The sequence below is a fragment of the Equus przewalskii genome, chromosome 2 (assembly GCF_037783145.1).
Source record: "Equus przewalskii isolate Varuska chromosome 2, EquPr2, whole genome shotgun sequence".
NCBI lineage: Eukaryota > Metazoa > Chordata > Mammalia > Perissodactyla > Equidae > Equus > Equus przewalskii.
The window spans coordinates 21,127,236-21,154,237 of NC_091832.1; the positions used below are offsets into that span (position 1 = coordinate 21,127,236).

The 27,002-nt window shown below is 58.9% G+C and overlaps 1 protein-coding gene across 1 annotated transcript; it reads left to right on the plus strand.

Annotated features, from left to right (window-relative positions):
• The first annotated feature begins 2,002 nt into the window (after nt 1-2,002).
• On the plus strand, nt 2,003-25,754 carry COL8A2 (collagen type VIII alpha 2 chain). Its single transcript, XM_070610317.1, has 4 exons — nt 2,003-2,184; nt 10,230-10,274; nt 20,801-21,018; nt 21,630-25,754. The coding sequence occupies exons 3-4, from the start codon at nt 20,817-20,819 to the stop codon at nt 23,546-23,548; spliced, it is 2,121 nt and encodes a 706-aa protein (XP_070466418.1). The 5' UTR covers nt 2,003-2,184; nt 10,230-10,274; nt 20,801-20,816; the 3' UTR covers nt 23,549-25,754.
• Nucleotides 25,755-27,002: the final 1,248 nt, after the last annotated feature.

Sequence of the window (27,002 nt, forward strand, 5' to 3'; positions counted from 1 at the left end):
GGGGGGCCTGTGAACACTGGGGCCACAGGACCACAGGACAGGGCCCAGACTTGGCCTTCCAGGGCCGACTGAAAGAAGGAGCCAGAGCATTCCCTCCCTGCAGGGCATCGGCAGGGCAAGAAGGGAGAGGATGGTGTGCACCGCATAGAACCAGGCCGGACGGCCCTGGGGAAGTTTATGGAGTGAGTCAGGAGAATTGGGGGAGGGACCGTGTTGGGGACTGGCTGAGTGTGTTTGAGTGTCTGTGTGTGCAGAGCCCACGGGAGCCTCTTCCCCGGCACAGCGCCCCCCTCACTGGTCGGCTTGCTTCACAGTGTCCCCTTCACTGAGCTCCCCTCCCGACTCGAAGATCAGCTCACACTCAGAGCTAAACACTCTTTGCGGATTCACAGATTTAATCTTTACAACAAGCTTTTCAGAGGAGGAAACTGAGGCACCAGAGGTCAGATAACTTGCTCAAGGGCACGCAGCTGCTGAGTGGTGGCCCTGGGACTTGAACCCAGGCAGTCTACCTCCAGGATCCATGCTGTCAACCTTCAGTCCCTGCTGCTTAGCTCCCATCCGCTCCCTGAACACTCGCCCCTACCTGATCCCCATCAAGGGCCCGGTGTTCACACCATCTCTGGGCAGGGCCCCAGCTCTCCACTCCAGCCCGTGTCCTCTTAGGTACCTGGCCGACCATGCCCTGTCGCCTTCCTTGAACAAGGCCCTTGCCTGGCTCCCCTGTAGTCCCTCTGGGATGGCTCAGGCCAGGAGACCAGACCCAAAGACCCCTTGCAATTCCCCTGGTCTGAGGGGTAGGATGGGAGTGGGCCCAGGCTCTGGAGGTGGGCGAGGGTGAGAGGCCCCATTGAGGAGTGGCGGGGCTGGTGTGTACCTTGGCAGGGGGACAGCAAAGTGGGAGGCCTTTGGAGGGCAGGCAGTAGGAAGGGGAAGGGGTGATGGAGGTGGGCCTAGACCCAGAGACAGGCAGCCTTGGGCCCTCCCTGCTCCTTCTCTGGACCTGCTGAGGGCTTGGCTCTTTCCCACTTAGAATACACACACACACACACACACACACACACACACACATTGTCACCCAACCCCCCTTCTCCTGGCTTCAGTTCATCTAAACTCTCTACTGCGCATGCTGCCTCCACCTCCTCCCTTGTGGCTGCTCCTTTGGCTTCTGAGCCTGGCTCTTGCTCCTGCCCCCTCGCCCCCAACCACCAGCCTCTAATTCCCAGTCCCAAAAGGATGCTCTTCTGTGACACCTGACACTGGGAGCCTCCCTGGCCTTCTAGAAACACTCTGCTTTTGCCTTCTGAGTCATTGCTCTCCTGGTTTCCCAGCGCCCCCCACCCCTCCCCGGCCCCCCTCACGGTCCCACCTCATTGGACCAGCCAGGATTATGCCAGCAGCCTCCTTATTGTCCCTGCCTCTATCTTCCTCCACATAGAAGTCAGGGCGCTCTCTCTAAAGCACAACTCTGGACCACGTTACTGCGTTGCTCTAGAGTCTTCTGTGGTTCCCCATTTCCCTGAAGGTGCCCTCTAACCAGCCTCAGCCTGGCCTACAAGATCGCGCAGCATCGGACCCTGCTTGCCGCTGAGCACACAGGCTCACCTCGCTGAACCCCAACGTGCCGATCGCCGCCGACGCCCGTCCTTCTCCTCCCCCTGGGCCTGGGTCACCATTTGCAGGAAGCCTTCCGTGCACTCCTCACGTCTGGGCCACAACCCCTGTGCTGCCCCTTGCCCTCACTGACCACACCGCGCCCTCCTTCTCAGCGGCGGGCTTTGGGGCCCCCCTAGACCCGGAGCCCTCGAGGGCAGGGGACGTGCAGGACGGCCCTCGGGACGCAGGCACAGGGGGCGCGAGGAGGGCTGGGGCCGAGCCGCCCGGGACGTGCGCGGGGGTGGGCGGTCGGAGCGGTCCCGGGGGGAGGCGATGTCAGGCCGGCCGGCGCGCGCTCGCCGGGCGGGGCGCAGGCCTTGGCCGTGGCTGTGGAAAGAGGCGGGCGGAGGCCCCGCCCCGCCGCGCCCCTCCCGCCCCCCACTCTCGCCCGCCCACTCCGGAGCCGCGAGGGGCGCCGGCAGAGCGACGCGGAGCCCCGCCGGCGCGGACCCCGACGGCGCCCCTCCGGAGCCCGCGCGCGCCGCCGCCCTCCAGGGCCAGGAGCGGCGCCGGCGGCCGGCCCTGCAGGTAAAGGCGGGGGCTGGCGCGGCGGCTCGCGCTTGGGGGGCCCCGAGGGCAGGGCCGGCCTGGGCTCCCGCTAAGACTGTCCTGGACGGCCGGGCCAGCGCCTCGGACGCCGGGATGGGGACTCGAGGGGGACTCGGGCCCGGGGGTCGGTGCTGGGATGAGGGAGCCCATCCCAGTCCCTGCACCCCGTTTTCGCTCTGCCAGAGCGGCCTAGGCAGAATCCCGGATAAAGCCCCCTCCTGCCTTCCTCTCCCAGAAGCGGGGGCTCTAGCGTCAGACAGTCCCGGCTGGAATCCCTGACGATGTGGCTCCGAGCGTGTCCCTTCACCTCTGGGGGTCTCCTTTCCCACCTGTAAAATGGGAATGACAACGTTTCCTTCGGAGGGTGGTGGAAGAGAGAGGAGGGGGTGGGGAGCCTTGAGCCCCTTCCAGCCCCCCGCCGGGAAGCCCCCTCGGCTCTTCCCCTCCCCTCTCTTCCCATCTCTCTGCCGTTGCTCTTCGCTGGCGGCCTTTCAGTTTCTGTGTTTTTCTGCCTCTGCCCCGTAGGCCCTCCTATTCTAGGTGTCCTCGCAGCCCCTAAACTGGAAACTGGGGTTCTGAGGAATGTCCCCGCCTCAGCTGGGGACTGAGACTTGCAGGGGGACGGGGGCTGCTGCCTGGCCCGAGGGACTGGGCTCTGAGGGTCCGGAACAGCCTCTGCAACATCTTTGTCCTGGGGCTGGAGCACTGTGGCCCCGGCCCCCCCTCCCCCCGCAGAAAGGGTGTTCAGCCCGAGGAGCCCCGGAATGGCCAACAGGGAAGGGCAGACCCTCTGAGTTTGCTTGTGTGTATGCGTGTCCCCGTGTGAGCCTGTCAGTGCGCGTGTTTGTGGGGCGTGAGGGGGACAGCGAGTATCTGCCGGTATGTTATTAATGTGGGCCAGTCTGTGTATGCTTGTGTGAGACCCTCAGTGTGTGTGAGAACATGGTGGTTTCCTGACACAGAAATGCCGCTGACCTCCCTCGGGGCACCCTGGCAACCCAGAAGACCTTCCTGTCTGCCTTCAGTGCCTCTTGCTGAGGCCCAAGCCCTTGTCTGGCGCCAAGTGTCCATCCCCTCCTGGAGCGCCCTTAGCGAAGGCAGCCTCCTGGGGGCTGCCCTGGGCTTTTGGAAGGTCTGGGGGCTGTGGGGCTGAGATGGCCAGAGGGTCAGGCAGCCTGAGGTCCCTTTCTGGGGACTGACCCTCACTGACCTGAGCCGACGGGGGGCCCTCAGCGAGCCCATTCTAGAGCCCAGGGGAGGAGGTGGGGGTCTGGGGAGGCACCCGTGAGGAGCTGGTGGTCTTGATCAGGGCATAGATGCCCCGACTGTCCTCCGTGTGGGCTGGTGAACACTGACAGACACTTGGACACACAATCACCCGAAACGATAATGAGGACACACCAGACATACACAAACAGCTACACTCCCTCCCACTGACAGTCACACACCATCACATACACAAACATGCTCTACTGAAACACACACCACAGATGCTGAAACAAGGACAGACAGGGCATGTCCATCCGCATGCGTGCGTGCACACGTGCACACGCACACAGACACAGACACACAGACATAACAGACGCACCCAAACTCCTACAGACACACGGCAGGCCCCACATGGCCCAGCCAGACGTGCTCAGACAGGACAACAAACATACACGCACTCACAGTCACCCTCAGACATACTCACCAGGGTCTCTCTCCAGTTTCACCTTGTCCACCACAGTGAAAATGAGTGTTTCTGCTCTTTGGCTTTTTGGCTCAGAGGAAGGGGAAAGAAAAAATCGAAGTGAATGTGTCTGCTAGCCAGAGGCGGGGGCAAGACACCAAGCAGGGCTGCCAGCCTGAGCACCTATCTGCCACCTCCCCTCCTCTGGGTCTGCGCCAGACCAACGGTGGCCAGAGCCCCCACTTCCTGCCCTGCCCTGCTGGACCCCTGGTCCACTTCAGACCCCCCAGGCACAGGCATGGGGCTCCCCTTGTAGGGAAGTGGGGCCTCTGATGAGCTGGTCCCATCTGTGGCCCGAGGGACTTACGGAGTTGGGTGGAAGAACCAGAGAGGCATAGCGGCCTCTCATGTGGGGTGCAGCTGCGTCTCAGGGTGCCCGTCAACGTACATGATGGGGAGGCACCGTGCAAGCCAAAGTTGGGGGCCAGAGGGGATCAGGGGAGGCAGCCCCAAAGACGCGGCTCTGCCTGGGCTTTCAAGGAGAATGAGAACTTTGACAGGTGCGCGTGCTGAAAGGGTGGCTGGGAGGACATTCCAGTCGGAGGCGACAGCAGGTGCAAAGATGTGCAGGAGGGACGCTGCAGAGTTCTCTCAGGAGACAGTGAGCAATTGGCCCACACACTGGGGAGTGAGTGGGAGGGACTGACAACTACTTTGAGGTCAGATTTCCAAGGGCCTTGTCAGAGAGAGGGTGTGAGCTGTAGACTGGTGCAGTCTGGGAATCACTCTCTTTGCTGGGGGCGGGGGTGGGGCGAGGATGAAGGGGCATCTTACAGGCAAGGAGACCACTGCAGAGGCGGGGCAGAGTTTGAGGAGGAAGGTGATGGAGGCTGAGGTGGGTGGTTGCCATGGGGATGAGAGGAAGAAATAGTTGGAGAGGAGTAAGGAGAGAGACTGGACAGGCCTCGGAGACTGACTCTCTGTGGGGGTGAGGAGAGGACTGGCCAGGAGCCTTGCACTGGGTGGCTGTGGCCTGTCCCCAGAGGAGGCAGGAGAAGGGGAGATGTGGGCTTGGACCCCGGGGTCTAGCATGCTGAGATGGTGGGGAGCTGGGTGTTGAGTGTGGCCATGAGTTGGGGGGTAACTGTCTGGGAGGCCTGGGGTGTGTGAGGCCATTATGTGTGCATACATGTGCCCAGATGTCAGCCAGGGAAGTCACGCTCCTAGAAAGAGAATTCCAGACCCACTCTGTTCTGTGGGCATTTCCACGGTGGTGGGGTGTGGACAGCGGATCTTGAGTGAAGGCAGCACATGCAGGGAGGGGAAGAGCTGGCCTTGGGAGTCAGAAAGACCTGGGTTACTTTCCATGTGATCCTGGGTGAGGGACTTCCCATCTCTGAGCCTCAGTTTCCCCATCTATAAAATGGTAAAGCTAATACTTGTCCCTGGGGTCGTTTTGCCTGCAGAGAGGTGAGGAGTGGTCCCAGGTTGCACATGTGATCAGGGTGCAATGCCTGGAACTTTCCCCCAGACTGCTGATCACTGTCCGTTATACCTCTCTGGTTGGATCCTGGGAAGGGACTGGGGAAGACCTGGCCCTTCTTCCCTTCAGATTCTTGTAAAGTTTCTTTCTTTCTGTCTTTCTTTTTTTGAGGAAGATTAGCCCTGAGCTAACTGCTGCCAATCCTCCTCTTTTTGCTGAGGAAGACTGGCCCTGAGCTAAAATCCATGCCCATCTTCCTCTACTTTATATATGAGACGCCTACCGCAGCATGGCTTGCCAAGCAGTGCCATGTCCACACCCGGGATCCGAACCGGCGAACCCCAGGCCGCCCAAGTGGAACGTGGGAATTTAACCACTGCGGCACTGGGCCAGCCCCCAGATTCTTGTAAAGTTTTGAACTGGGAGGTGACTGTCCCCGTGCAACTGAGCTAGGCTGAGCTTTCTGGGTCTTGGAGGACAGAAGCCGGTGGCAGAGGGTTAGTGCCTCCTGGGGAGAGCCATGCTGACATTACCGGCTCATCTCAGGGATGGCATTATGGAGCGTCAGAGAAGAACATACCTGAGGTCACACAGCAGCCAGTGGCAGAACTGAGGCCAGAGGCCAGATCCCTTCTCCTAGAGGCTGCCCCACCTAGCAGGGCCCAGCAGGGACCTGGGATGGAGGAATCTTGTCACCTGAGGTCTCTAATTTCAATTCTTTATGTCCTCTTGGGGGAGGGTAACAGTAAATTTATTGGGCCCCTTCTGTGCACCAGGTCCTGTGTTCACATGTCTCATTGAGTCCTTGTAGCAATGCCTCAAGGCAGGGATCAGTAGCCCATTTCACAGAGGGGAAGGTAGAGGCTCTGAGTGGCCAGTAACCTGGCCAAGTGTCACCTTGCTGAGTGCCAAGCTGGGATTCACTCCCAGATCTGAGAGGACGCACAGCTCACGCTCTTCCCACTGACCTCCCGGGTCACTGCCCTCTCCAGGGCCTGGTTTGGCCTGGTTTTCTCCAGGGAAAGAAATGGAAACTTAACTGTTGAATATCCAGTGTCCCAGACATTTTCTTAGCACAAGGTGCTTTTTCGAGGAGTGGGGAACATTGGGAGTAGCAGGCATGACATCAGGCCCAGAGAGAGCCCAGAGCAGTGAGGGTGGGGATGGCGTTTTCTAGTATCTAAGAATGCTGTGGTCCTGGTGGGTCCTGTGAGTGAGGGCAGCCTCTGGGAGGAGGGGGTCCTGGTCTCGGGTCTCAATTCTGCCACTAGCTGCTGTGTGACCTCAGTGAGCTCTCCTCTGGGTCTCCATAATTCCCCCCGTGAGATGGGCCAGTGGTGCCATCCTGGCTCTCCACGGAGCCTGTGGTGAGCAGCCCCGTAGACTGTGGGGCGGAGGAATCATTCCTCTTTTCCTGAAAGATCCCAGGAGGCCAACTCTTTGGTCTCCGCCCCCATCCAGCGTCCACAGTCCTCATTACCCAGAAGTTCTCTTTTCTGTCTAGCCTCCTTCCCTCCCACCGTGGTGGCTGCTGGCCGCCACACAGCTCTGCGTGGGCCCTCCGGGCCACGCTCCCTCTGACAGGCGACCACGGCTCAGCTCGTGGCAAACATTCTTTTCATAGTTCCCGGAGCACAGCAAATCCGGCTGCTTAGCCAGGAATGCAGAGTCCCCTCCTGCAGCAGCAGCAGGGGCTTGGGGAGGGGAGCCCCTGGGGGTCAGGCAGGAGGGGCTGAGGGGGTGGAGGACCCCCCCCCATAAACACACACAGACACACACACACACACTGTGCCTCAGCTCCATCAGCATCATCTGTGGACAGCTTCGGTCCAAACTCCGGGACCGTCCATCACTGGCTAGCTGATGACATTGGGCAAGTGACTTCTCTCTGAGCCTCAGTTTCTTCCTCTGTAACATAGGGTTTATAATACTAACATCACAGGGCTTTTGGGAGGTGTCATGGTGATGATTATAATAATAATAGCAAACATTTCTTGAATGTTCCATATGCCAAGCACTGCTTGAAGTCCGCTACATGAAATTGACTTGTTTAGTCATCACAAATGCTCTCTGAAGTAGGAATTGTCCCCATTTTATTGAGGAAGCAGCTGAGGCACAGACGAGAGGAGCCACATGCTAGTAAGAGGTCCGGCTGGGAGAACACGTGTGGCTGGGCTCCTGAGTGGTCCTTAACCCGTCATGATTTTTTTAAGCAAAACTCTTAGCCCAGGGCCCGCTTGGGGTTGGAGCTCAGAAAATGAGGACTTCTTCTCCCATGAGCCCACCTCTGGGAGGAGCTGTGAGCTCATGGCCATCGGCACCTCAGTTTGGAAAGTTGGGATGGGCACCTGGGCCAGGGGCCCTGGCCAGCCTCCTTGGGAGCCCGGCAGCTGTCAGAAGCTGGTGGGGGACAGGAGGTGCAGACTGTCCCACCCACATCTGGCCTGGGATTTAGCTGGCAGCAGGCTCTGTGCAAGGAGGAGATGTCGCCAGGGGAGGGGCTCAAGGAGGAGATTAGGGAAGGCAGCTGGAGACGGAGGTTAAGAACAGAGTCCCATTGAAGTTGGCTCAGGCAATGCCCCAGCACGCCCACCCGCCCCAGCTCCCTATTTTGTAGGACAGAGGGAGCCTTAGTCAATGGGTGTGCACTCCTAGGGCCCTTGATAGTGGCTTCCCTCTGTCCCCAGCCTTGCCTGTCCCTGTTGCCATCTGGGACAGCCAAGGGTGGCGGAGAAGTCGAGAGACAGACTGGTGGCTGAGGTCTCCAGGAAGCCCAGGAGTACAGGTTTGGCTGTTTGGGGGCTGGACAAGCCCCAAGGTTCAGACCCCAGCCCCGGTGCTTCCTAGCCCTGTAACCCTGGAGAATGGATGTCACCTCTCTGGGCCTCAATGCTTCTCCTCAGAAAAATGGGACAGCAATTCCCACCTCACAGGGTTATGGCAGAATCTGATAAAATAATGCCAGGGGTGTGCCTGGGGCTATGTCTGCTGCCGAACACGGACTTGGGATTTAGAAACCGTTATAAGGGCTAACATGGGTGGATGGGATGGGGAGCTAGCTTTAGGCTGGGTCTGGGGTCTCTGATCCTGATATCCAGGGCATTTCTCAGGCTTACCTGAGCCAGCCCTTATCACGTCAAATCATCTGTGTAGTGGAGAGGTTAAGAGCCCAAGCTTTGGAGCCAAGAGCCTAGGTTCAAATCGAGGCTCTACCCTTGATGAGCTGTGTGACCTTGGGCCAGTTACTTAACCTCTCTGTCCCTTGGTTTCCCCATCTGTAAAAAAGGGAAGATGAAGTACCTACTTCACTGGGTTGTTGTGAGGATTAAATGAGATAATCTATGAGAAGAGCCCTGAGCAGTGCCTGGCACATAGTAGGTACATAGTCAGTGTTAGCTGTAATTGGTTAGTTCTCTTGTTTGTTTCTTTTCTTTTTGTTATTTCCATCCCCTGAATATGTCCAGGGCTTTTGCATCTCCAATACCGTCACCCGCGTGGTTCCCTTGGCCTGGACCCATCGCCTCTCCCCACTACCACCCGGTGAAATCCACGTTCATCCTTCAAAGCCCAGATCCAGCAGCAGTCACTTCCCCTCTTGAGCCTCTCGGTGGGGGTTGGGGCTGGGGCCAGAGAAGCTGGGGTTGAGCTGGGCAGTGAGGACCTCCCCTCCAGGCTCCCTCAGCCAGGAGGGGCCCTCTGAGAGTAGCCTCATGACCCACCTCTGGGTGTTCAGAGTGGCGGGGATGGAGGCAGGGCCCAGCGAGTTGGCTCCGGTCTCTGGCTGCTTGTGCAGAGACAGGCCGGGATGTCAGAGTTTCCATGGGAGCGGGCAGAGGCGAGCAAGCAGCTGGGGGAGAGAGTGACGCAGCCAGCAGTCCTCTCTGCCAGGTGGGCTGGCTAGGCGTCCCCTCTCCGTCACCCGGGAGTCACGTCTGGGTCTGGACTGCAGCCCCAGCTCCCCTGTGTGCAGCTGTGTGATCTGGAGTAGAGCTTGCAACAGCCTGGCATCCTGGTTGATGGAGGCAGAAATGGGGACCTGGCCGTCCAGGGCTCTGACTGCATCGTGGCCCAAGGAACAACCTTCCGTGGCTCCCCATTGCCTTCCAGAGAAAGGCAAGCACGGGATTCACGTCTCCTCACTATATTGCTCCAGCCTTCTCAGCCCCTGCTTGTCCTCTCAACCCCACAGCACTTCTGGAACCTTCCCTGTATCTGCCAAGTAGCTCCCTACTGCCTGAAGTTCCTTTTCTTACTTGGTCTGCCTTTGAGACTCCCACTCATCCTTCAGGATCCACCTCCGATGTCCCTTCCTACAGGAAGCATTCTGGGGAGACTCGAGGGGGAATCAGTGCTCCCTGCTCTGTGCTCCCATAGCCTGAGATCTTTGCCAGTTACATGCAGGCCACTGGTCTGATGCCTCTAGCTAAGTCAGAGCAGGGCAGGGTATAGGGCCGAGCCATTTCTGTGTCCCAAGGCCCAGCTTAGGGTTCCCCACATAGTAGGAGCTTCCCCAAGCAGGAACCCTAGCCTATAATGTGGGCCACTCCAGCCCAGGGCCTGCCATATAGTAGGGGCTTCTCCAGTAGGATCCTGGCACACAGAAAGAGCTTCCTCAGCCTGGGCCCGAGGACAGGAGGAACGCCATCAACCCAGGGCCAGGCGCCCTGGGGCATTACTCTGTGTGCCTGGAATGAATGAAGGAGTCTCACAGCCTGGCCTCCTGAGAAGAGAGACTGGGGTGGGGGCCAACGTTGCAGCAGGGGCTCCTGGTCAGAAGCCTGTGGCAGGCATGGGGGTGGCTGTGAGTTGGGGCCAGAGGCTGCCCAGGCTCCTGGCCTCTTCCTCATTGTTTCTCCCTTTCATCCTCAGGCCTTCCCTCTGCTGGGACCTTCAGAGGCCCCTCCGACCTGAAAGGTAAGCTAGATTTTGGGGCGGGATTCTCTGATTTCCCTGGCTGGGTGAGGCCTGTGCTTGCTGCTGTCTAACCTCGCTCCCTCCTGCTACAGTGGAAGCCCCTCCCAGGCTCAGCTCAGGGTGTCCTGACAGGCAGCCCCTCTTGCAAGTGACCTCAGCTCCCTGCAGCCTGGGCTTTAAAACCCTGGCCCAATTCGGAAGCAGCTTTTTCTCATTTGTGAACTATTTCGCCCCAGCTCTTTGGCGCAGCCCATGTTTGCTTGGCCTGCCCGAGTGCAGTGGCCTGGCGGGCACTCCTGCCGGGTCCCCTCCCTACCCAGCCCAGCCCCTCCTGCCGTCGCGACGCTGCCGCCACCGCGCGGGGAAGCCGCGAAGGCCCAGGAATCTTGGCAGGCGTGGGGAGGCAGCGGGCGGCGGGTGGCGCTCCGGAAAAGGCTGCAAATGTGAACCAGAAGGCGAGGAATTGGCAGCCGAAAAGGCCCCGCCTGGGCCGGCCTGGAGCCTGGGGGTAGCTGGGTCTCAGGGGACGCCCCCATGTCAGTCCTGGTCAGAAGCTCAAGGCCTCTGCTGGGAAATGAGACTGGCTCCTTGGCGGGGAAGAGCCAGTCCCCTGGCCACCTGCCTGAGGATACGTTGTTGCCCTGGGTCCTGCCCACTGCTGGGCCTCTTCTGTTCCTCTGCCCCTGCCTGGCTGTTCCTACCGCCCTAGGGAGGACCAGCTGGGGATAGTGGGTGTCTAGTCTCAGAGATGGGCAGAGACTGGGGGCCTGGGAGGTGGACCTAGTCCCCTGTGGGGAGGGACGTTCAGCCCAAGCCCCCTCCCACCTGGAGCTAAGAAGGACTCCGCAAGAGCCCCAAAGAAGAGGGGGTCCTATGAGAAGCCATCCTGGGGGCTTGGCTGGAGCTGGGAGGGCGGGTTGTCAGAGGCCTGGAGCTTGAGCCCCTGGGCTGCAGACTGTATTGCGCACCTACTGTGTGCCAAGCCTGAGTCAGGGATAAGGTGGGGGAGGAGGTGCCCAAGCGGAATAACGTCTGCCTGGAGGAGAAAGACAGAAAGGACCATCCACGCTTGGGGATCATGCTGGCAGAGGCAGGCAGGGGGTAGAGGGAAACATTGAGAAGTTTGGGGTGTCTGGATCCTAGGGTGCTGGAGCCCAGGGCTGCTGTGGGCTCCTCTCACTCCCTAAACATGAGTGCTTTCCCCAAGGGTGAGCCCATGGCCCTCGTCCAGGCTGCCCCAACCCAGCCAGTGAAGCCCTATTTTTTTTTTTTTGAGGAAGATTAGCCCTGAGCTAACATCTGCTGCCAATCCTCCTCTTTTTGCTGAGGAAGATTAGCCCTGAGCTAACATCTGCTGCCAATCCTCCTCTTTTTGCTGAGGAAGACTGGCCCTGAGCTCACATATGCGCCCATCTTCCTCTCCTTTATACATGGGACGCTGCCTCAGCATGGCTTATCATGCGGTGCCATGTCCACACCTGGGATCCGAACCAGCGAACCCTGGGCCACCGAAGGGGAATGTGCGCACTTAACCGCTGCGCCACCGGGCCAGCCCCGAAGCCCTATTTTCATCTTCAGCCTATGTCTCTTTCTCTCGAGCTCCAGACCCGCAGGTTCTCTTGGACACCCGCACCCCAGGAGCCCCCTCGTCTTCCTTGCCCAGATGTTTGCTCTGCCCTCGGTTTTCCATGTTGCACCATCACCTGGCCCTATGGGTCTGTTGAACTCTGACCTGTCCTTCAAGCCTCCTTCTAGTACTGCTTCCCAGATAGAGGTCCCCTGTAGTCTGGGAGCCTTACCTGTGGGGGGAGGGATGCTGGGACTCTTGGTGGAACCGAAGCCAGGTGGGTAGGCAAGGTGGGGAGGGGGCAACCTCCGGTCCTGCCATCAACCCGGATAGTGAGGCAGCCCCCAGGTAGCCCTGCCCCAGCCTGGCCGCCTCCCCCCGCGCAGACTGCAGGCAGCTCTTTGGCCTTGGGGTGGTCCTCACGCCTGCATGTTTAAATTCGAGGGGTTCAGAGTCTTGTAGTGATCCCGCAGGACAGAGAGCTCAGCTCATGGGCTCTGGAGCCACAAGTCCCCACCTAGACCTTGGGGGCTGCTCAGGGAGTGTCCAGGGAGGGCAGACCCGGGCCTGATGTTAGCATGAGCGTGAGGCTGTGGACGCTGGTGTTCCAGAGGGTCCCGTCAAGTGACTGACAGCTAGAGATTTACAGAGCCTGGAACTCAGCCCGGCATCTAGGGACAAGGACATGGGAGAGGACAGAGAAAGACAAACGGTCACAGAGATGGGCAGATGGAGGGGACAGTGACACAGAGATAGGAGGAGACGCACCAAGAGATGCCTGAGATACACAGGCAGGTGAGGACCTGGACTTGGTGACACAGAGATGTGGAAGAAGGGACTCAGATGGGAGTGGCGCACACCCACATGGCTCCCACAGCGAGCTGGCCCCAAGACTGCCCCTTACACACATACCTCTTAGCCCTGGAGGGTATCTCTCCACCCCCTCTACCCCCTCCATCCTATTCGGTCCACATCCTACTGAGTCTAAAGTAGGAAGGTCTACAAAATTGGTCTACATCCTTCCTGAGTCCTCCTCCAGGAAGCCACACAGATTGCAGAATAACATGGAAATTATCATGTCGGTACCAGGGAGCCACTGGAGAATCCAGAGCAGGGGAGGGCCATGGGCAGAGCTGTGCCAAAGTATGGTCCACAGCATCAGCAGCAGCGTTAGCATCACTGGGGAGCTTGTTAGCGATGCAGATGTTGGGCCCTATCACACCTACTGAATCGGATCCCTGGGGTGGGGCCCAGGAATAGTTTAACACACCGTGTGATGCGCACTCAAGTTTGAGAAGCACTGCTGGAGTATCTATAGGATGTATTGAGGGAAACAGAGAAGCTGAGGGTGAGGGGTGGGAAAGAAGCTCTTGTGGATAATCCAGGTGAGAACTTGGCAATTTAACTTAACAAACCTTTACTGAGTGGCTTGGATGCACCAGGCCCTGGGTTGTGTTAGGACAGTACAAGGTCTGTATTAGGACAGAGACTATGGGGAAGGAGGGAAAGGAACAGAAGTGAGAGAACTAAAGGAGGCAGAGTCCACAGGATTGGATTGGCGGTTTGAGGGTAAAGGAACAGGGCTGTCGTGTACAGTTGTGCAGGTTGGTTACTGTACAAGCACCCAGGAAAGGTGATGAATAGGGCCTGAGTCAGCTGGAGGGAGGGGTAACCTTTTAACCTTTTCTAATTGTGCTAAGGCACGGTATAGGCTAAAGAAATTCCTTACTGAACCTGTACAGAAAGAAGAGTCAGAAATGATGTCCAGATTTCTGGCCTGGGCACCTGGGAGTAGGGGAGAAGCTAGTAATGGGGGAGAAGGTAATGACAGTAGTTTGGGTGGCAGTATCTGAGGGACAGCCAGGTGAAAATGCTCAACTGTAATGGAGCACAAGCATCTGGGGCTCAGGGAAGGAGACATGTGTCTCCTTGGTGGTGGGAGTGGAACCATGGGAGCTGGTGAGAGCTGGAAACTGCAGAAGAAACATCGAGAGAGAAGAGACGAGGCCTGAGCCAGCTCCTGGGGCAAGCCTGGGTCTGCAGAGTGGGCAGAGGAAGGGAGCAGAGAAGACTCTGAGGGGCAGCCTTCCCCGGAAGGAGGAGAGCAGGGTCCTGGGGTGCGATTCAGGGCTGGGGAGAAGCAAGGGCCGAGGCGGGAGGGTGGGGGGCGAGCCGCCGGCGGGGCTGAGGGCAGGGACGGTTCTTTGGAGAAGCCTGGCTGAGAGGCCCGGAGAGAGATGAGGGTGGCTAGGGGCGAGCTCAGGCCTGCGTGGACCTGGGATGGAGAGGCTGGGGACTCGGGGCTGGGGCAGGCATCCCCCGACGAGAGGTGTGGAGGGCCTGGGCCTTGCGTGGAGCAGACCCCCTTCATCTGGGACTCAGGAAAGGAGGGTGGTCAGGGCTGTCCCATCTCCACGGGCCTCCCCGCCCGGGAGGGAGGTGGGGTGGAGGGTTCGGGAGCCCTGGAGTCTGGAGCTGCCCGGCTGGGCCATTGCGGGTGGGCGTCATGCCCAGTGGGTGAGAAGGGCAGCTCCTCTGCTCCTCGCCAGGATCCGTGACTCCATCCTAGTCCCAAGCCGGCCGTGGGACCCTGGTCAGTTTCATTTCAGGAGTGGTCCGAGGACAGGCCTAGAAGCCCAGAAATTCTCTTTGGGGAACTTTCGCAAGGACCTGGCCTTTGGCAGCAAGTCACCTGAGCTTTTTAAGGGTTAGAGGAGATGTTGCTTTGCAGCAGGCGGAACTGAGGTTAGACTGAAGGGAGGACTTGCTGGCCTTCTGGGTAGCAGGACAGGGCAGCGCACCTGGAGGGGCTGAGGACTAGGATCATCTCAGTTAATCCTTTCACAGATGAGGACACTGAAGTTCAGAGAGGGTAAATCACTTGTCCAACATCACCCAGCTGGTAAGCAGCCGGCTAGAATGGGAGTCCAGAGGCTGCCTCGACCTAGGAGGGCCTGAGGGGTCCCCAGGGCTGCAGCCCTGATAGGAAGAGCCTGGGCAAGAAATGCTGCCCCCTGTTGAGGTGACAGACGCAGGGCTGGAGAGAGAGACACACACACAGACAGGAAGAGAGAAATGAGGCAGGGCCAGAGACCCAGGGAAGGAGCAGGGATGAGGCTGGGCGAGGAGGGAGCCGGGGCACCAGGGGAGAGAGCGGGGCAGCCGCTCTCTCTCACAGAACCGTCTCCACCACAGGAAGCGTCTCATAACATACCTGTGGTTTGGCCAGGCCTGGCTGCCTGAGCGCTCCCACCGCTCCCTTGCTCCCACCGCTCCCTCGGCACAGCTGGCTGGGGGGATGGGGGGAACTGGGAGCAGCAGGAGGCACGCCCCCCCCCCCCCCCCCCCCCCCCCCCGGCTGCTGGAGCCACACCAGCCACACCCCTGCATGGTCAGTTGGGAACTTGGGGGCCCTCAGGCCCCCTTTTTGTCTGGACCTCTGATAGCCAATCTGTGAAATGGGATGGGAGTGGGCAGGCGTTTAAATGCCACGGGATCACCTGGGCCCCTCTGCTGGTCACCCTGGGACAGGACCCTTTGTGAGAGGGCCCTGGCGGGGAGGGGTCACTGTGAGCTGATGCCCCTTCCCCTCTGACAGCCATGTCCCGGGGAGGGGTCAGCATCCACGCCACTTCTCCTTGCTGGACCCCTGTGCTCCCAGCCAGCCTCCTTGGCTGCCCCGGGAGGAGGCCCAGGCTGCCACAAAACGCTGACTTGGACAAAATGCTGTTTTACGGGGATTTGTTGAAAAGGGGGGAAATCCCCGTTAAGGACTTGCAGCTGTCCAAACACCGCGTCTACCCCGCTGCCGCCACTCCTCAATCCCCTGAATCAGCGTCTCCTCATGCAGCCCACCTCGTGCCCTGCCAGCCCAGCCCCTGCCCAGCTGCCCTGGCTCCTGCCTTCCTGCCTAAGGAGTCACCAGAGAGGGTGATGGCTTGCCCAAGGTCACGCAGCAGAGCTGGGCTTGAGCCTCAGGGCCCTCCCCCGGCCCCTCACTCTCCTGCTTGGCCACCATTCCCGAGGGGAGAACAAGTCTGCCCTTCGCACCTCTATTGCCCCTGCAGGCTGCTCTTAGCTGAAGTCCTGGGATGGAGGCCATGTGAGTGTCCCCGCCTCTTCCCATTCTGGCTGACAGGAGCCCCTCTGCCTGAGGAGGGGGCTCTGTGGGTGAGTGTGACATGGGTCTGTGCAAAGGCTGAAGAAAGGACTGAGGGAGTTACTGGTCTTTAAATTCATTAGTGGTCTTTAAATCTCACGGTGAATTGTGAGCAGACACTCAACGGAGCCTCCCTGTGTGCCAGTCGCGTCCTGTGCTGGGCATGAAGTGGGGGGAACATGGCGGGCAGAGGAGAAGAGCCGGAGAGGGTAACAAGAGCTGTGTGGGGACCCGCAGGCGTCAGCTGAGCCAGGGGAGGCCTCCAGCGGGCTTCCCGGGTGTCCAAGAACCAGTCCGAGTCAGGAGGTGGCGAAGCAGAGGGAACCAAATGTGTGGAGGCCAGAGAGCCTCAGGGAGTCTGGGGGTGGTGTGGGAGGGCGGGAAAGGGGTGACAGTGAAAAGGAGGCCGGGGGCTCAGAGGCGCGCAGGCACCTTTGGCTCTGATGGTGGCTGGGGGTGGGGGGCAGTCTGTCCCACCTGGACTGTCATGGGGTACCATTCCAGGGGGGTGTCATTTCTCTCTGCAAACCCTCTAACAGGCTTAGCAGTCCCCTTCTCAACACGGCCGTGCCCTTGCTCCACTCCCCAGCTCCCCACCCAGCCTGGCACATGTCAGCCTCCCTGCTCAGAGCTGGAACAATCCTTCCCACCTCAGCCCCGCAGGCGGCTTGGAGCCCAGAGACAGTCTCTCTCTCTCTCTCTCTCTCTGCTTCCCTCTCTGTCTAGCTTTGCGCTCTGGTGCTCCCTCCCTTCCCCACAGCAGAGTGTCACAGCGGCTGGGGGCTCAGGTTTTTAACCGACCTCTGCTCAAATCCTGGCTCCTCGCTCCTGCCAGTGGGTGCATCCCTGTGCTGCTCCAAACCTCAGGCTCCTCACCGACAGAAAGAGGACTCCCCACAGCTCCTCTTGCCCAGGGATGCTGTGGGAATTGAACCAGATATTGAACATAAGGCACCTAGGCGATGCCTGACCCGAGGTGGGAGCCGGCCTTGCTCAGACACGAGCCTCCTGCCACAGGAAACACCTGCTCTGTGGCCGCTGCGGACCTTTCCCCCCTTGGCAGGCAGAGCGAACGCAGTGCACGAGGTGCTGGGATGGGGCAAGCCCAGGGCGTGGGCAGGGACGCTTCCTGGAGGCCTGCGTTGCCAAGGAGGAATGGCAGGTGGGGAGCTGGCTGGGGGCCCTGCCCGGGCTCCTGGCTGGACTTGGGGCTCTTCCTTTGGCGCCCTGACTGTCTGTGTGCCTCCTTAGCCCTCCCACACCAAGCACCCTCCCACACCAAGCACCCTCCCAGCTAAGCCTGAGGCTGCCTGCACCCTGCACCATCCCCCACCCCTGGTGAGGCCTCAGCTCAGCATGGGAAGGGAGTCAGGGCTCCTGGTGCCAGGGCTATCCTGAGTCCTCCTGTGGCCATGCCATGACCTTGGCCTCTGGCCTACACAGGCCAGAACCACTCACTCTCCCCCTCTGCTTCCTAATACAAGCTCTGCCTCCTCCACCTGCTCCCTCGGCCCCCTGCCCCCCACCAGGCAGAACAGTCTGGCTCTGTGCATGTGTGAGCACCCCTTTTGCCCCCATGGGCCCCCAGGTCAGGTGGCCAGCGCAGGAGGGCCCTTATCCTGCAAGGGGGATGGTGTTGGGGGTTGGGGCTGGGGCTCAGGGTCAGACTGCCTGTGTTTAGGTTCTCACCACATGGGGTCTCCTCATGGCTAAAACAGGGCTAACGTGCCTCCCAGGGCTGATGGGATAGAACTTTGGGTGTTAGGTCAGCGTCTGGGCAGAGCCTCCTGCAGCAGCACCCGGGCAGGCTATGTGGCAGCACCTTGTGAGTCCTGGCAGGGGGAGCAGGTGGCCTGTGCTGAGGGCAGCTCTGCATGGGGCCTCAGCGCTCACACCTGCCAATCATGTGTCCTGGGCAAGAGTCTGACAGTCGAAGAATTCTTCTGGTCCCACATGTATAAAATGGACATAATGACTGGGTGAGCCTCAGGGGTTGTTGAAAGGATTCCGTGAGATGAAGCCTGCCCAAGGGTGCAGAACAGGTTGATGGCAGAGCTGGAATTTGCACTCCAGAGCTGAGCTGGCAGCTTCCCCGACCTTCTCCGGAGCCCTGCACCCATTCCTCCAGAGCTCTATGCAATGCCGCCTTTGCAGGAATGTCAGCCTGCAGCTCCAGACTCACCCAGCCCCAGGGAGGGCTTTGCTGCCGCACGCATCCCTGGGTGTGCACATCCCCCAGGCCCTCCTGCAGCCAGGCGCAGGTGCAGAGAGGCCCATGAGACGCAAAGGGAAGTGGGGCTTGGGTGTGCAAAATGCGATAGTCCCTCATTCAGATATTGACGGGTGCCCGCGGTGAGGCAGACACAGTATCTCTAGTAGCTACAGCAGCCTGAGAAGCAGGTTGTTAGCCCAGTTTAAAAATAACACCTTTAGGGTCAGCCCCCCGGCCCAGTGGTTAAAGTTCCATGCGCTCTGCTTCAGCACAAGTTCGTGGGTTCGGATCCCAGGTGCAGACCTACTCCACTCATCAGCCATGCTGTGGAGGCATCCCTCAAGTAGAGGAAGACTGGCACAGATGTTAGCTCAGGGCTAATCTTCCTCAAGCAGAAAAAAAAAAAAAGAGGAAGATTGGCAACAGATGTTAGCTCAGGGTAAATCTTCCTCACCAAAAAAACAAAACAAAAGGACATCTTTCTTGAGATATAATTCACATATCATACAATTATCCCGTTTAAAGTATACAATTCAATGTTTTTTTTAATTGCGGTAACATTAGTTTACAACATTATATAGATTTCAGGTGTACATCATTATGATTTGACTTCTGTATGCATCATGTTCACCACCAAAAGTCTAGTGTCTATCTGTCACTGTACAAATGTCCCCCTTTACCCATTTCGTCCTCCCACCAACCCCTTCCTCTCTGGCAACCACCAGTTTCTTCTTTGTATCCATGTCTGTTTGTTGTTTTTGTTTATCGTCCACATTTGAGTGAAATCATATGGTATTTGTCTTTCTCCATCTGACTTATTTCGCTTAGCATAATACCCTCAAAGTCCACCCATGTTGTTGCAAATGGTAAGATTTCATCTTTTTTATGGCTGAGTAGTAGTCCATTGTGTGTGTGTGTGTGTGTGTGTATGTATATAGATGTATATACATATATATGTATGTATCTACCACATCTTCTTTATCCATTCATCTGTTGATGGACACTTAGATTGTTTCTATGTCTTGGCTGTTGTAAATAGTGCTTCAATGAACATAGGGGTACATACATCTTTTTGAATTAGTGTTTTCATATTCTTTGGATAAATACCCAGCAGTGGAATAGCTGGATCATATGGTAGTTCTATTCTTAATTTTTTTAAGAATCTCCATATTGTTTCCCGTTGTGGCTGTCAGTGGTTTTTTAAAGTATTCACAGAATTGGGCAACCATCACCAAATCAATTTCAGAACGTTCTCCTCACCCCAGTAGAAACCCTGTACCCATTAGCAGGCACTCCTCTTCCCTTACCCGCAGCCCGAGGCAACCACTAATCTGCTTTCTGTCTCTATAGATTTACCTGTTCTGGACACTTCATATAAATGGCATCATGTAATATGCTTTTGTGACTGACTTCTTCGCTTAGCATGATGTTTTCAAGATTCGTTCGTAGGGTAGCATTTCTCAGTACTTCCTTTTTATCGCTGAATAAAATTCCATTACATGGGTCTACTGCACTGCATCCATTCATCAGTTGATGAACAGCTGGGTTGTTTCTTCTTTTCGGCTGTTATGAATCATGCTGCCGTGAACATTGGTGTATCTGGGTTTGTGTGACGTGTTATCCCATTTTACAGATAAGGCAATGGTCCACAGAGTGGAAACCTCTTGCCCATCTTCCCCGGTCGCGAGTGGAGGACTGAGCCTGGCATCTTCCCCACGCGGCCTTGTTCCCTCCCGAGCTGAGCCAGATGCGTGACAGGGCTAGGCTGGGGCCAGAACGAGCAAGGGGGTAATTTTCTAGAGGAAGGGGTGACAGCTCCCCAGGCTTTGAAGGATGAGTAGGAGAGGAGAACATCGCAGGCAGAGAAACAGCAGGCGCAAAGGCCCAGAAGTGTGAGGCTGCCTGGTGTCTGGACCCGCAAGGAGTTCTGTGTTGCTAGGGCAAACGGTGGGGGAAGGGAGAGGCAGAGAAGGGGCTGGGAGGTGATAGGGTTGGAGACACAGCCACAGGTTAGATGTAAAAGGCCTTGAATGCTGTGCTGGGCACCATGGACTTGATCCTGAAGGCAGTGAGGAGCCCGGAAGGGCGTCACCGTAATGTGAAGTCAGATCTAGGTCAAATCCCAGTTCTGCTTCCTAAAGACCTTTGCTTTAGTTTTGTCTTCTGGAAAGTGGGGATGACAATAATAATACCCTGTGAAAGTGCTGGGAGGATTGAGTGAGTTCCTGCCTCTGGAGAGGCATAGCCCCGGGCTGGCAGAGGGCCAGCCCAGCAAATTGTAGTGGGTGTTATCATCCAAGGGTTTTTGGCAGGGCTGCCGAGGTGGGATGGTGCTCTGGAAGCATGTCTGGCTGCAGAGTGACTGGTCTGGGGAAGGCTGCTGTGCAGGGTAGGGGCCGGGGAGACAGCGATGGGGATGCAGAGCCACGGGCGGGTTGGCAGAGGTTTAGGAGGCACTTCTCTGGACTCCGAGACTTCGGGAATTGCCTGTGAATAACAGCTGAATTCTGATCTTTTTATGAGCCCCTGGGCCTGGTGCCAAACCATCCAGGGGCTGGCTTGATGTTCCCTCTGGTTCCTCCCTGCAGCACGCCTGCGGACGCCATGCGGGGGGCTCTGACGCCCCTGTCTTCGCTGCCACTGCCACCTCTGCTGCTGCTGCTGCTGGTGTTGGGGTGCGGGCTGCAGGCAGCCACTGGCGGCGGGACCGGCGGGGCAGCCGGCTACGCGCCGGTGAAGTACGCGCAGCCCATGCAGAAGGGACCTGTGGGGCCGCCCTTCCGCGAGGGCAAGGGCCAGTACCTGGGTGAGCGCCTCCCCGCCCCACAGTGCCTCCCACAGCTGCTGCCGCCAACACCCTGCCTCCCGACCTCCATCAGCTCCTCCCAGGCCCCCCAGCCACAGCCCCTCAATCCTCACCAAAGATCTTCCCATCTCCACTTTTCTTCCTGATGCTGATCCAGGGCCTCCCACCCCCGGAGGGCCTGAAAGTAGGGTGCAGCTGGCTGGCAGAGGTGGTCTTCAAGTGGGATGGGGGAGGGGACGGGAAGGTATGTTGGGAAGTGGCGGGGGGGGGGGGGGGGGGCGTCTGCTCTGACTGGCTCTAAGGAGGCTGCTGGTGCCCCCTGGCGGCCATTCCACCCCCAGGTCATTCAGAGATGAGAGCCAACTCAAACTCTTGGGGAAGGCCCAGGCTGGGTAGGTTGGGTGCTAGGAGCCCACAAGATGGTCACTGGACCACCCCTAAACCCCATCTTCCGTGACAGCAGGGAGGGGGAGACCAGGGCACGGTCTTCATGAGCAGATACAGAGCCTTGTCTTCTCCCCCGTGTACCCCATGCTGGTGCGGGGAGTGGGTAGGGGGTCCCCGGTCCCCGCTGTCCAGGCCCCTGACTGACCCTTCTCTCTCTCTCTCAGAAATGCCTCTGCCGCTGCTGCCGATGGACCTGAAAGGAGAGCCTGGCCCCCCTGGGAAACCGGGGCCTCGGGGGCCCCCTGGCCCTCCTGGCTTCCCAGGAAAGCCAGGCACCGGAAAGCCTGGGCTACATGGGCAGCCTGGCCCTGCCGGCCCCCCTGGCTTCTCTCGGATGGGCAAAGCTGGTCCCCCAGGGCTCCCAGGAAAGGTGGGACCACCAGGGCAGCCAGGGCTTCGGGGGGAGCCAGGGATACGAGGGGACCAAGGCCTCCGGGGGCCCCCGGGACCCCCTGGCCTCCCTGGGCCCTCAGGCATTGCTGTCCCTGGAAAACCGGGCCCCCAGGGGGTGCCAGGGCCCCCAGGATTTGGGGGGGAGCCAGGGCCCCAAGGGGAGCCTGGGCCCCCAGGTGATCGAGGCCTCAAGGGGGATAATGGAGTGGGCCAGCCAGGGCTACCTGGGGCCCCAGGGCAGGGAGGTGCCCCCGGACCCCCTGGCCTCCCTGGTCCAGCTGGCTTGGGCAAACCAGGTTTGGATGGGCTTCCTGGGGTCCCTGGAGATAAGGGTGAGTCTGGGCCTCCCGGGGTGCCAGGACCCAGGGGGGAGCCAGGGGCTTTGGGCCCAAAAGGGCCCCCTGGGGTAGATGGTGTAGGGGTACCAGGGGCAGCAGGGGTGCCAGGGCCACAGGGCCCAGCAGGGGCCAAAGGGGAACCAGGGACCCGGGGCCTCCCTGGCCTGATAGGCCCCACTGGCTATGGGATGCCAGGACTACCAGGCCCCAAGGGGGACAGGGGCCCAGCTGGTGTCCCTGGGCTCTTGGGGGACAGGGGTGAGCCAGGTGAGGATGGGGAGCCGGGGGAGCAGGGCCCACAGGGCCTTGGGGGCCCCCCTGGACTTCCAGGGTCTGCAGGGCTCCCTGGCAGACGTGGGCCCCCTGGGCCTAAGGGGGAGGCAGGGCCTGGAGGACCCCCAGGAGTGCCTGGCATTCGGGGTGACCAGGGGCCTAGTGGTCTGGCTGGGAAACCTGGAGTCCCAGGAGAGAGGGGGCTTCCTGGGGCCCACGGACCCCCTGGACCAACTGGGCCCAAGGGTGAGCCTGGTTTCACGGGCCGCCCTGGGGGACCAGGGGTGGCAGGAGCCCTGGGGCAGAAGGGTGACTTGGGGCTCCCTGGGCAGCCTGGTTTGAGAGGCCCCTCAGGAATCCCAGGACTCCAGGGCCCAGCTGGCCCCATTGGGCCCCAGGGTCTGCCAGGCTTGAAGGGTGAACCAGGCCTGCCAGGGCCCCCTGGAGAGGGGAAAGTGGGGGAACCCGGCGTGGCTGGGCCTACAGGGCCCCCTGGGGTCCCTGGTTCCCCAGGACTCACAGGCCCTCCTGGCCCTCCTGGGCCTCCTGGGCCCCCTGGTGCCCCTGGGGCCTTCGAAGAGACTGGCATCGCCGGCCTGCAGCTGCCCAATGGTGGTGTGGAGGGTGCCGTGCTGGGCAAGGGGGGTAAGCCCCAGTTTGGGCTGGGCGAGCTGTCGGCCCATGCCACGCCTGCCTTCACCGCCGTGCTCACCTCACCCTTTCCCGCCTCGGGCATGCCTGTGAAATTTGACCGGACTCTCTACAACGGCCACAGTGGCTACAACCCGGCCACTGGCATCTTCACCTGCCCTGTGGGCGGGGTCTACTATTTTGCCTACCACGTGCACGTCAAGGGCACCAATGTGTGGGTGGCCCTGTACAAGAACAACGTGCCAGCCACCTACACCTACGACGAGTACAAGAAGGGCTACCTGGACCAGGCGTCTGGCGGGGCAGTGCTCCAGCTGCGGCCCAACGACCAGGTCTGGGTGCAGATGCCCTCGGACCAGGCCAACGGCCTCTACTCCACTGAGTACATCCACTCCTCCTTTTCAGGATTCTTGCTCTGCCCCACATAACCCGCGGGGGACCCTGCTGCCCCGGCCTCCTGCTCTTTAGTGGTAGAGAGACCTTCTCAGTTACAAAGAACCTCCATTTAAAGAAAAAACCAAAGGCTGAACAGAGGCGGGAACAGAGGTGGCCGTGGCCTTGGCCCCAGGAGACTGACTTGGTTTCTCCCTCCATGCAGGCTGAGGTTGTTTCTGGAAGAGGCTGATCTGAGTTCCTCTCCCCCAAGTGTCTATGCAGTGTCGAGGTTGCGCCCTCATTGCAGGCGGGGCCCCAGGACACTTGGCTCTGCTGTCAGAGACCCGTGCCCCCTTGTGAGTCCTGGGCTCTGCTGGGCAGTGGAGGATGCTGCTTCTGAGTCAGAGCTGAGAGGGACTGAGCTTCCCCCTCGGGGAGACATATTCCCAAGCCCTGCCCTTCCTGCTGGCCCCTATATGGCACCTGCTCAAGGAATGGGGCACCCTCAGTTCTTGGCTGGGACTCTTCCAGCTCCCCCGGGACCTCCAGCGTCTGACGGTGGGTCCCCTAAAGAGTTTTTGTTTCCCTCCAGGGGAAAGGGAGACGAGGGGATCCAGTGAGGTGGCCAGTGTGGACGCCCTGCCAGGACTGCAACCCCAGGGGGGATGCTGTGCATCAGGCCTGGCCATGGTGGGCACAGGTGCGCGGCCCCTCTGCAGGCTCCAGCTGCAGCCATGGGGAAAGGTGGTTTGTGAGGGGTAGGAGCATGGATGTGGGGCTGGATGGCGGTTCTTCACACTCATTTCCATCTCCCCAGGCTCCCCCCGCAAGTCTGGCTCTGTCTAGCATAGGGGCAGCTGCGCAGGCCCCTAGGGACTGCCACAGGCAGGCATGAGGCAGGAGGGACAGCCAGCAGACATAGGATTCCTCCCTTGCTCTCATTCAGCTGCTGCGAGGAGGGCTGGTTTTCTCATACAAAATTGTAAAGGATCCTTGCCACCCCAACCCCAGCATCAAGGCGGGAGCCTCGTTTGGCCCTCAGAACAAGGTGCACACAAGCTGGGGGATGAAGGCCCCGCCTGCGTTTCCTTAATAAGAACCATGTGGTGGGTATGTGCGTCTACTAGAGGGGTTACTGTGGGGGCTTCCTTGCCTTCCACCCTCTGGTTCCAATTTCCTGTTCTGAGTAGGATTAGGGCCCAGGAGGCTGAGGCTCTGAGAAGAAAGGTGCCAACAGGCCCCTATGGAATGAGTTGGCTCTGGAGGTTTCTGCCATCTTCCGCAGCCAGAGCTCCCCTGCAGGAGAGCAGGGTCCCACTCCCATCTCCGCAGCCCCGAGTTCGAGCTGGGGCAGAGAGGGCCACTCTCCCAGCGCTCGGGCCTCTCCCTTAGGCCCCCAAGCCAGCCCACTTCCCTGCACCAAGTGTGACCCTCGGTCGGTCAAGGGGATCTTGTTGCACAGCCTGTCCATGCTGACCATGGAGGGTGACTGCTGACTTCTGATGGTGGTTCCCTCCGGCCCCTGGCCAGGCCTCCTCCCCACCCACAGCTTCTCCCAACACAGCAGGTCATCTGACTGCTCACTTTAACTTTCAAAAGAAGTGACAACTCAAATCTGCTCAAGTGACACTTTCAGAACAGGTTTTGGCTGGGGTTCATGGTGGATTTCTTACTGCCCAACACCCCAGAGAGCTAAGGAGTCTCAAACCATACCTGGTGGGGCCTTTTGCCCGGCCTCGTCCCTGGCTCAGAGTCCCCGCCGTCTGACCTGTTAGGGAGACTTCTGATAGGCGAAAATTCATCAGCTCCTGATAGGAGCCCAGGGAACTAAGGAGGGAATGAGGGGAGCCAGAAAAAGAGCTGTCTCACAGAACTGAGCTTCTGCTAAATGTCATTCCTGAAGCCTTTGGGGAGGGGTGGTGGGTGTTTGCGAAATGTGTATGGGATTTTAGTTCCAGGTGTCCACTTAACTGACAAGCTCTGATAAACGATGTCAGGTTTTAACTATGAAAACTACAGTGCCTTGTGCATTTTTATATTCTGATTCCTAATTTTTAAAAAAATTAAGGTTTAAATGTTTTCAATTCATTTCATTTCTAACCTGGTATAGGAAGTTTAGTTCTTTACTTACCTATTATGTGCCCTGTGTCAGAGATTTGGGAAAATGCACTCGGGAATCAAAGAAAATGGGACTTCTTTCTGAAAAGAAACATAATGGTATTGACACAACCTCAATAAAACCTGTTGTGTGAAACAGCACTGTGCTGACATTGGCATTGATGCAGAGATGTCTCAAGCCTCTGGATTTCACAAAGCATCCAAGGAGCTCGCCAGGGCTCTGCTCTCCGCCCTCTCGAGGCGTGTGCATTCCTCACTAGCTCCCCCGCCATGGGTTCTGTCACCACCACATCGGAAATGCTTGATGCTCCGAAGCTGCCGAGACTCTGTGCCAAGTAGATGCCAAGAGGCATTTTAAGAAACCAAAGTGAGGCCGTGGCTGGAGCTAGGGCAGATGGGTCAAGCTTCCCTGGAACATTCCTGCGAGCTCTCAGGGGTAGTGGAGCATGACAGCTGGCTCAGGATCCCAAGGGCCAAGTTTCAACATCTGATACAAATTATGAATGAAATCATGAATCTTTGCTCCTGTAGCCAGTGCTAGTGCCAGGCCTAAGGCTGAAAGCAGGGCTGGGGGAGCTGTCCTGGGCAGAAGGCACCTGCCCCACAGCCTGCCATGCTCAGCAGCTAGGGCTCCATCCCTGGCTCTGGGGATCAAGATAGCACACCTGAGACCAGTCCATGACCTGAAAAGTCCTGTGGTTTGCCCCAGCCTGGCAGAACCCCGTCTTGGCTGAAAGCAGACCGGCTCAACAGTCCTGACATCTCAGGCCAGCAGCACAGCTGGACATGCTTCTCTCTGCAGAGGCTGGAAGGATGCTCAGAGAACATCCCTGAAGTTGGAGGGGAGGCGGCCCCTCGCTTTCAATTTCCCTTTCTTTGAAATGGATGGCTTACAAAACTTCCTAGTGGGGCAAGGCCTGTGACTGGGGCCTGTGATGCAGCATGAGGCACAGCCTTCTGTACATCCAGGGCACCAGAGATGCTGTGGCATCCTCACCCAAAGATCAGCAGTCCCATGATAGGAGGTGCCCTCTGCATCCTCCTCCAGGGTTCCCGTTCCTGGCGCAGCAGGGCCTGGTCCTATCTGGGGAACAGCCTATGAAGAAGGCAGGCTCCGAGAGCAGGAAAGTCTGGCTTGTTCCTGCCCACTGCCTGGGCCACTCTGTGTGATCTCCAACAGGAAACAGCACCAAACCATGCCTGCTCTGCCCTTCCTGGCTGAACAACACAGCCGGCTGGAAGAACTGGGGGAATCTGCCCGACAACCGAGCAGCTCATCGCCTTGCGTTCCTGGCTGCTAGGAGCGTGCAGCCCAGACAGAGGGGCACCAGGCACAGAAGGTCGGGGGGGAAGAATCCATTCTGGGCAGAGGAAAAACATAGGAACCAG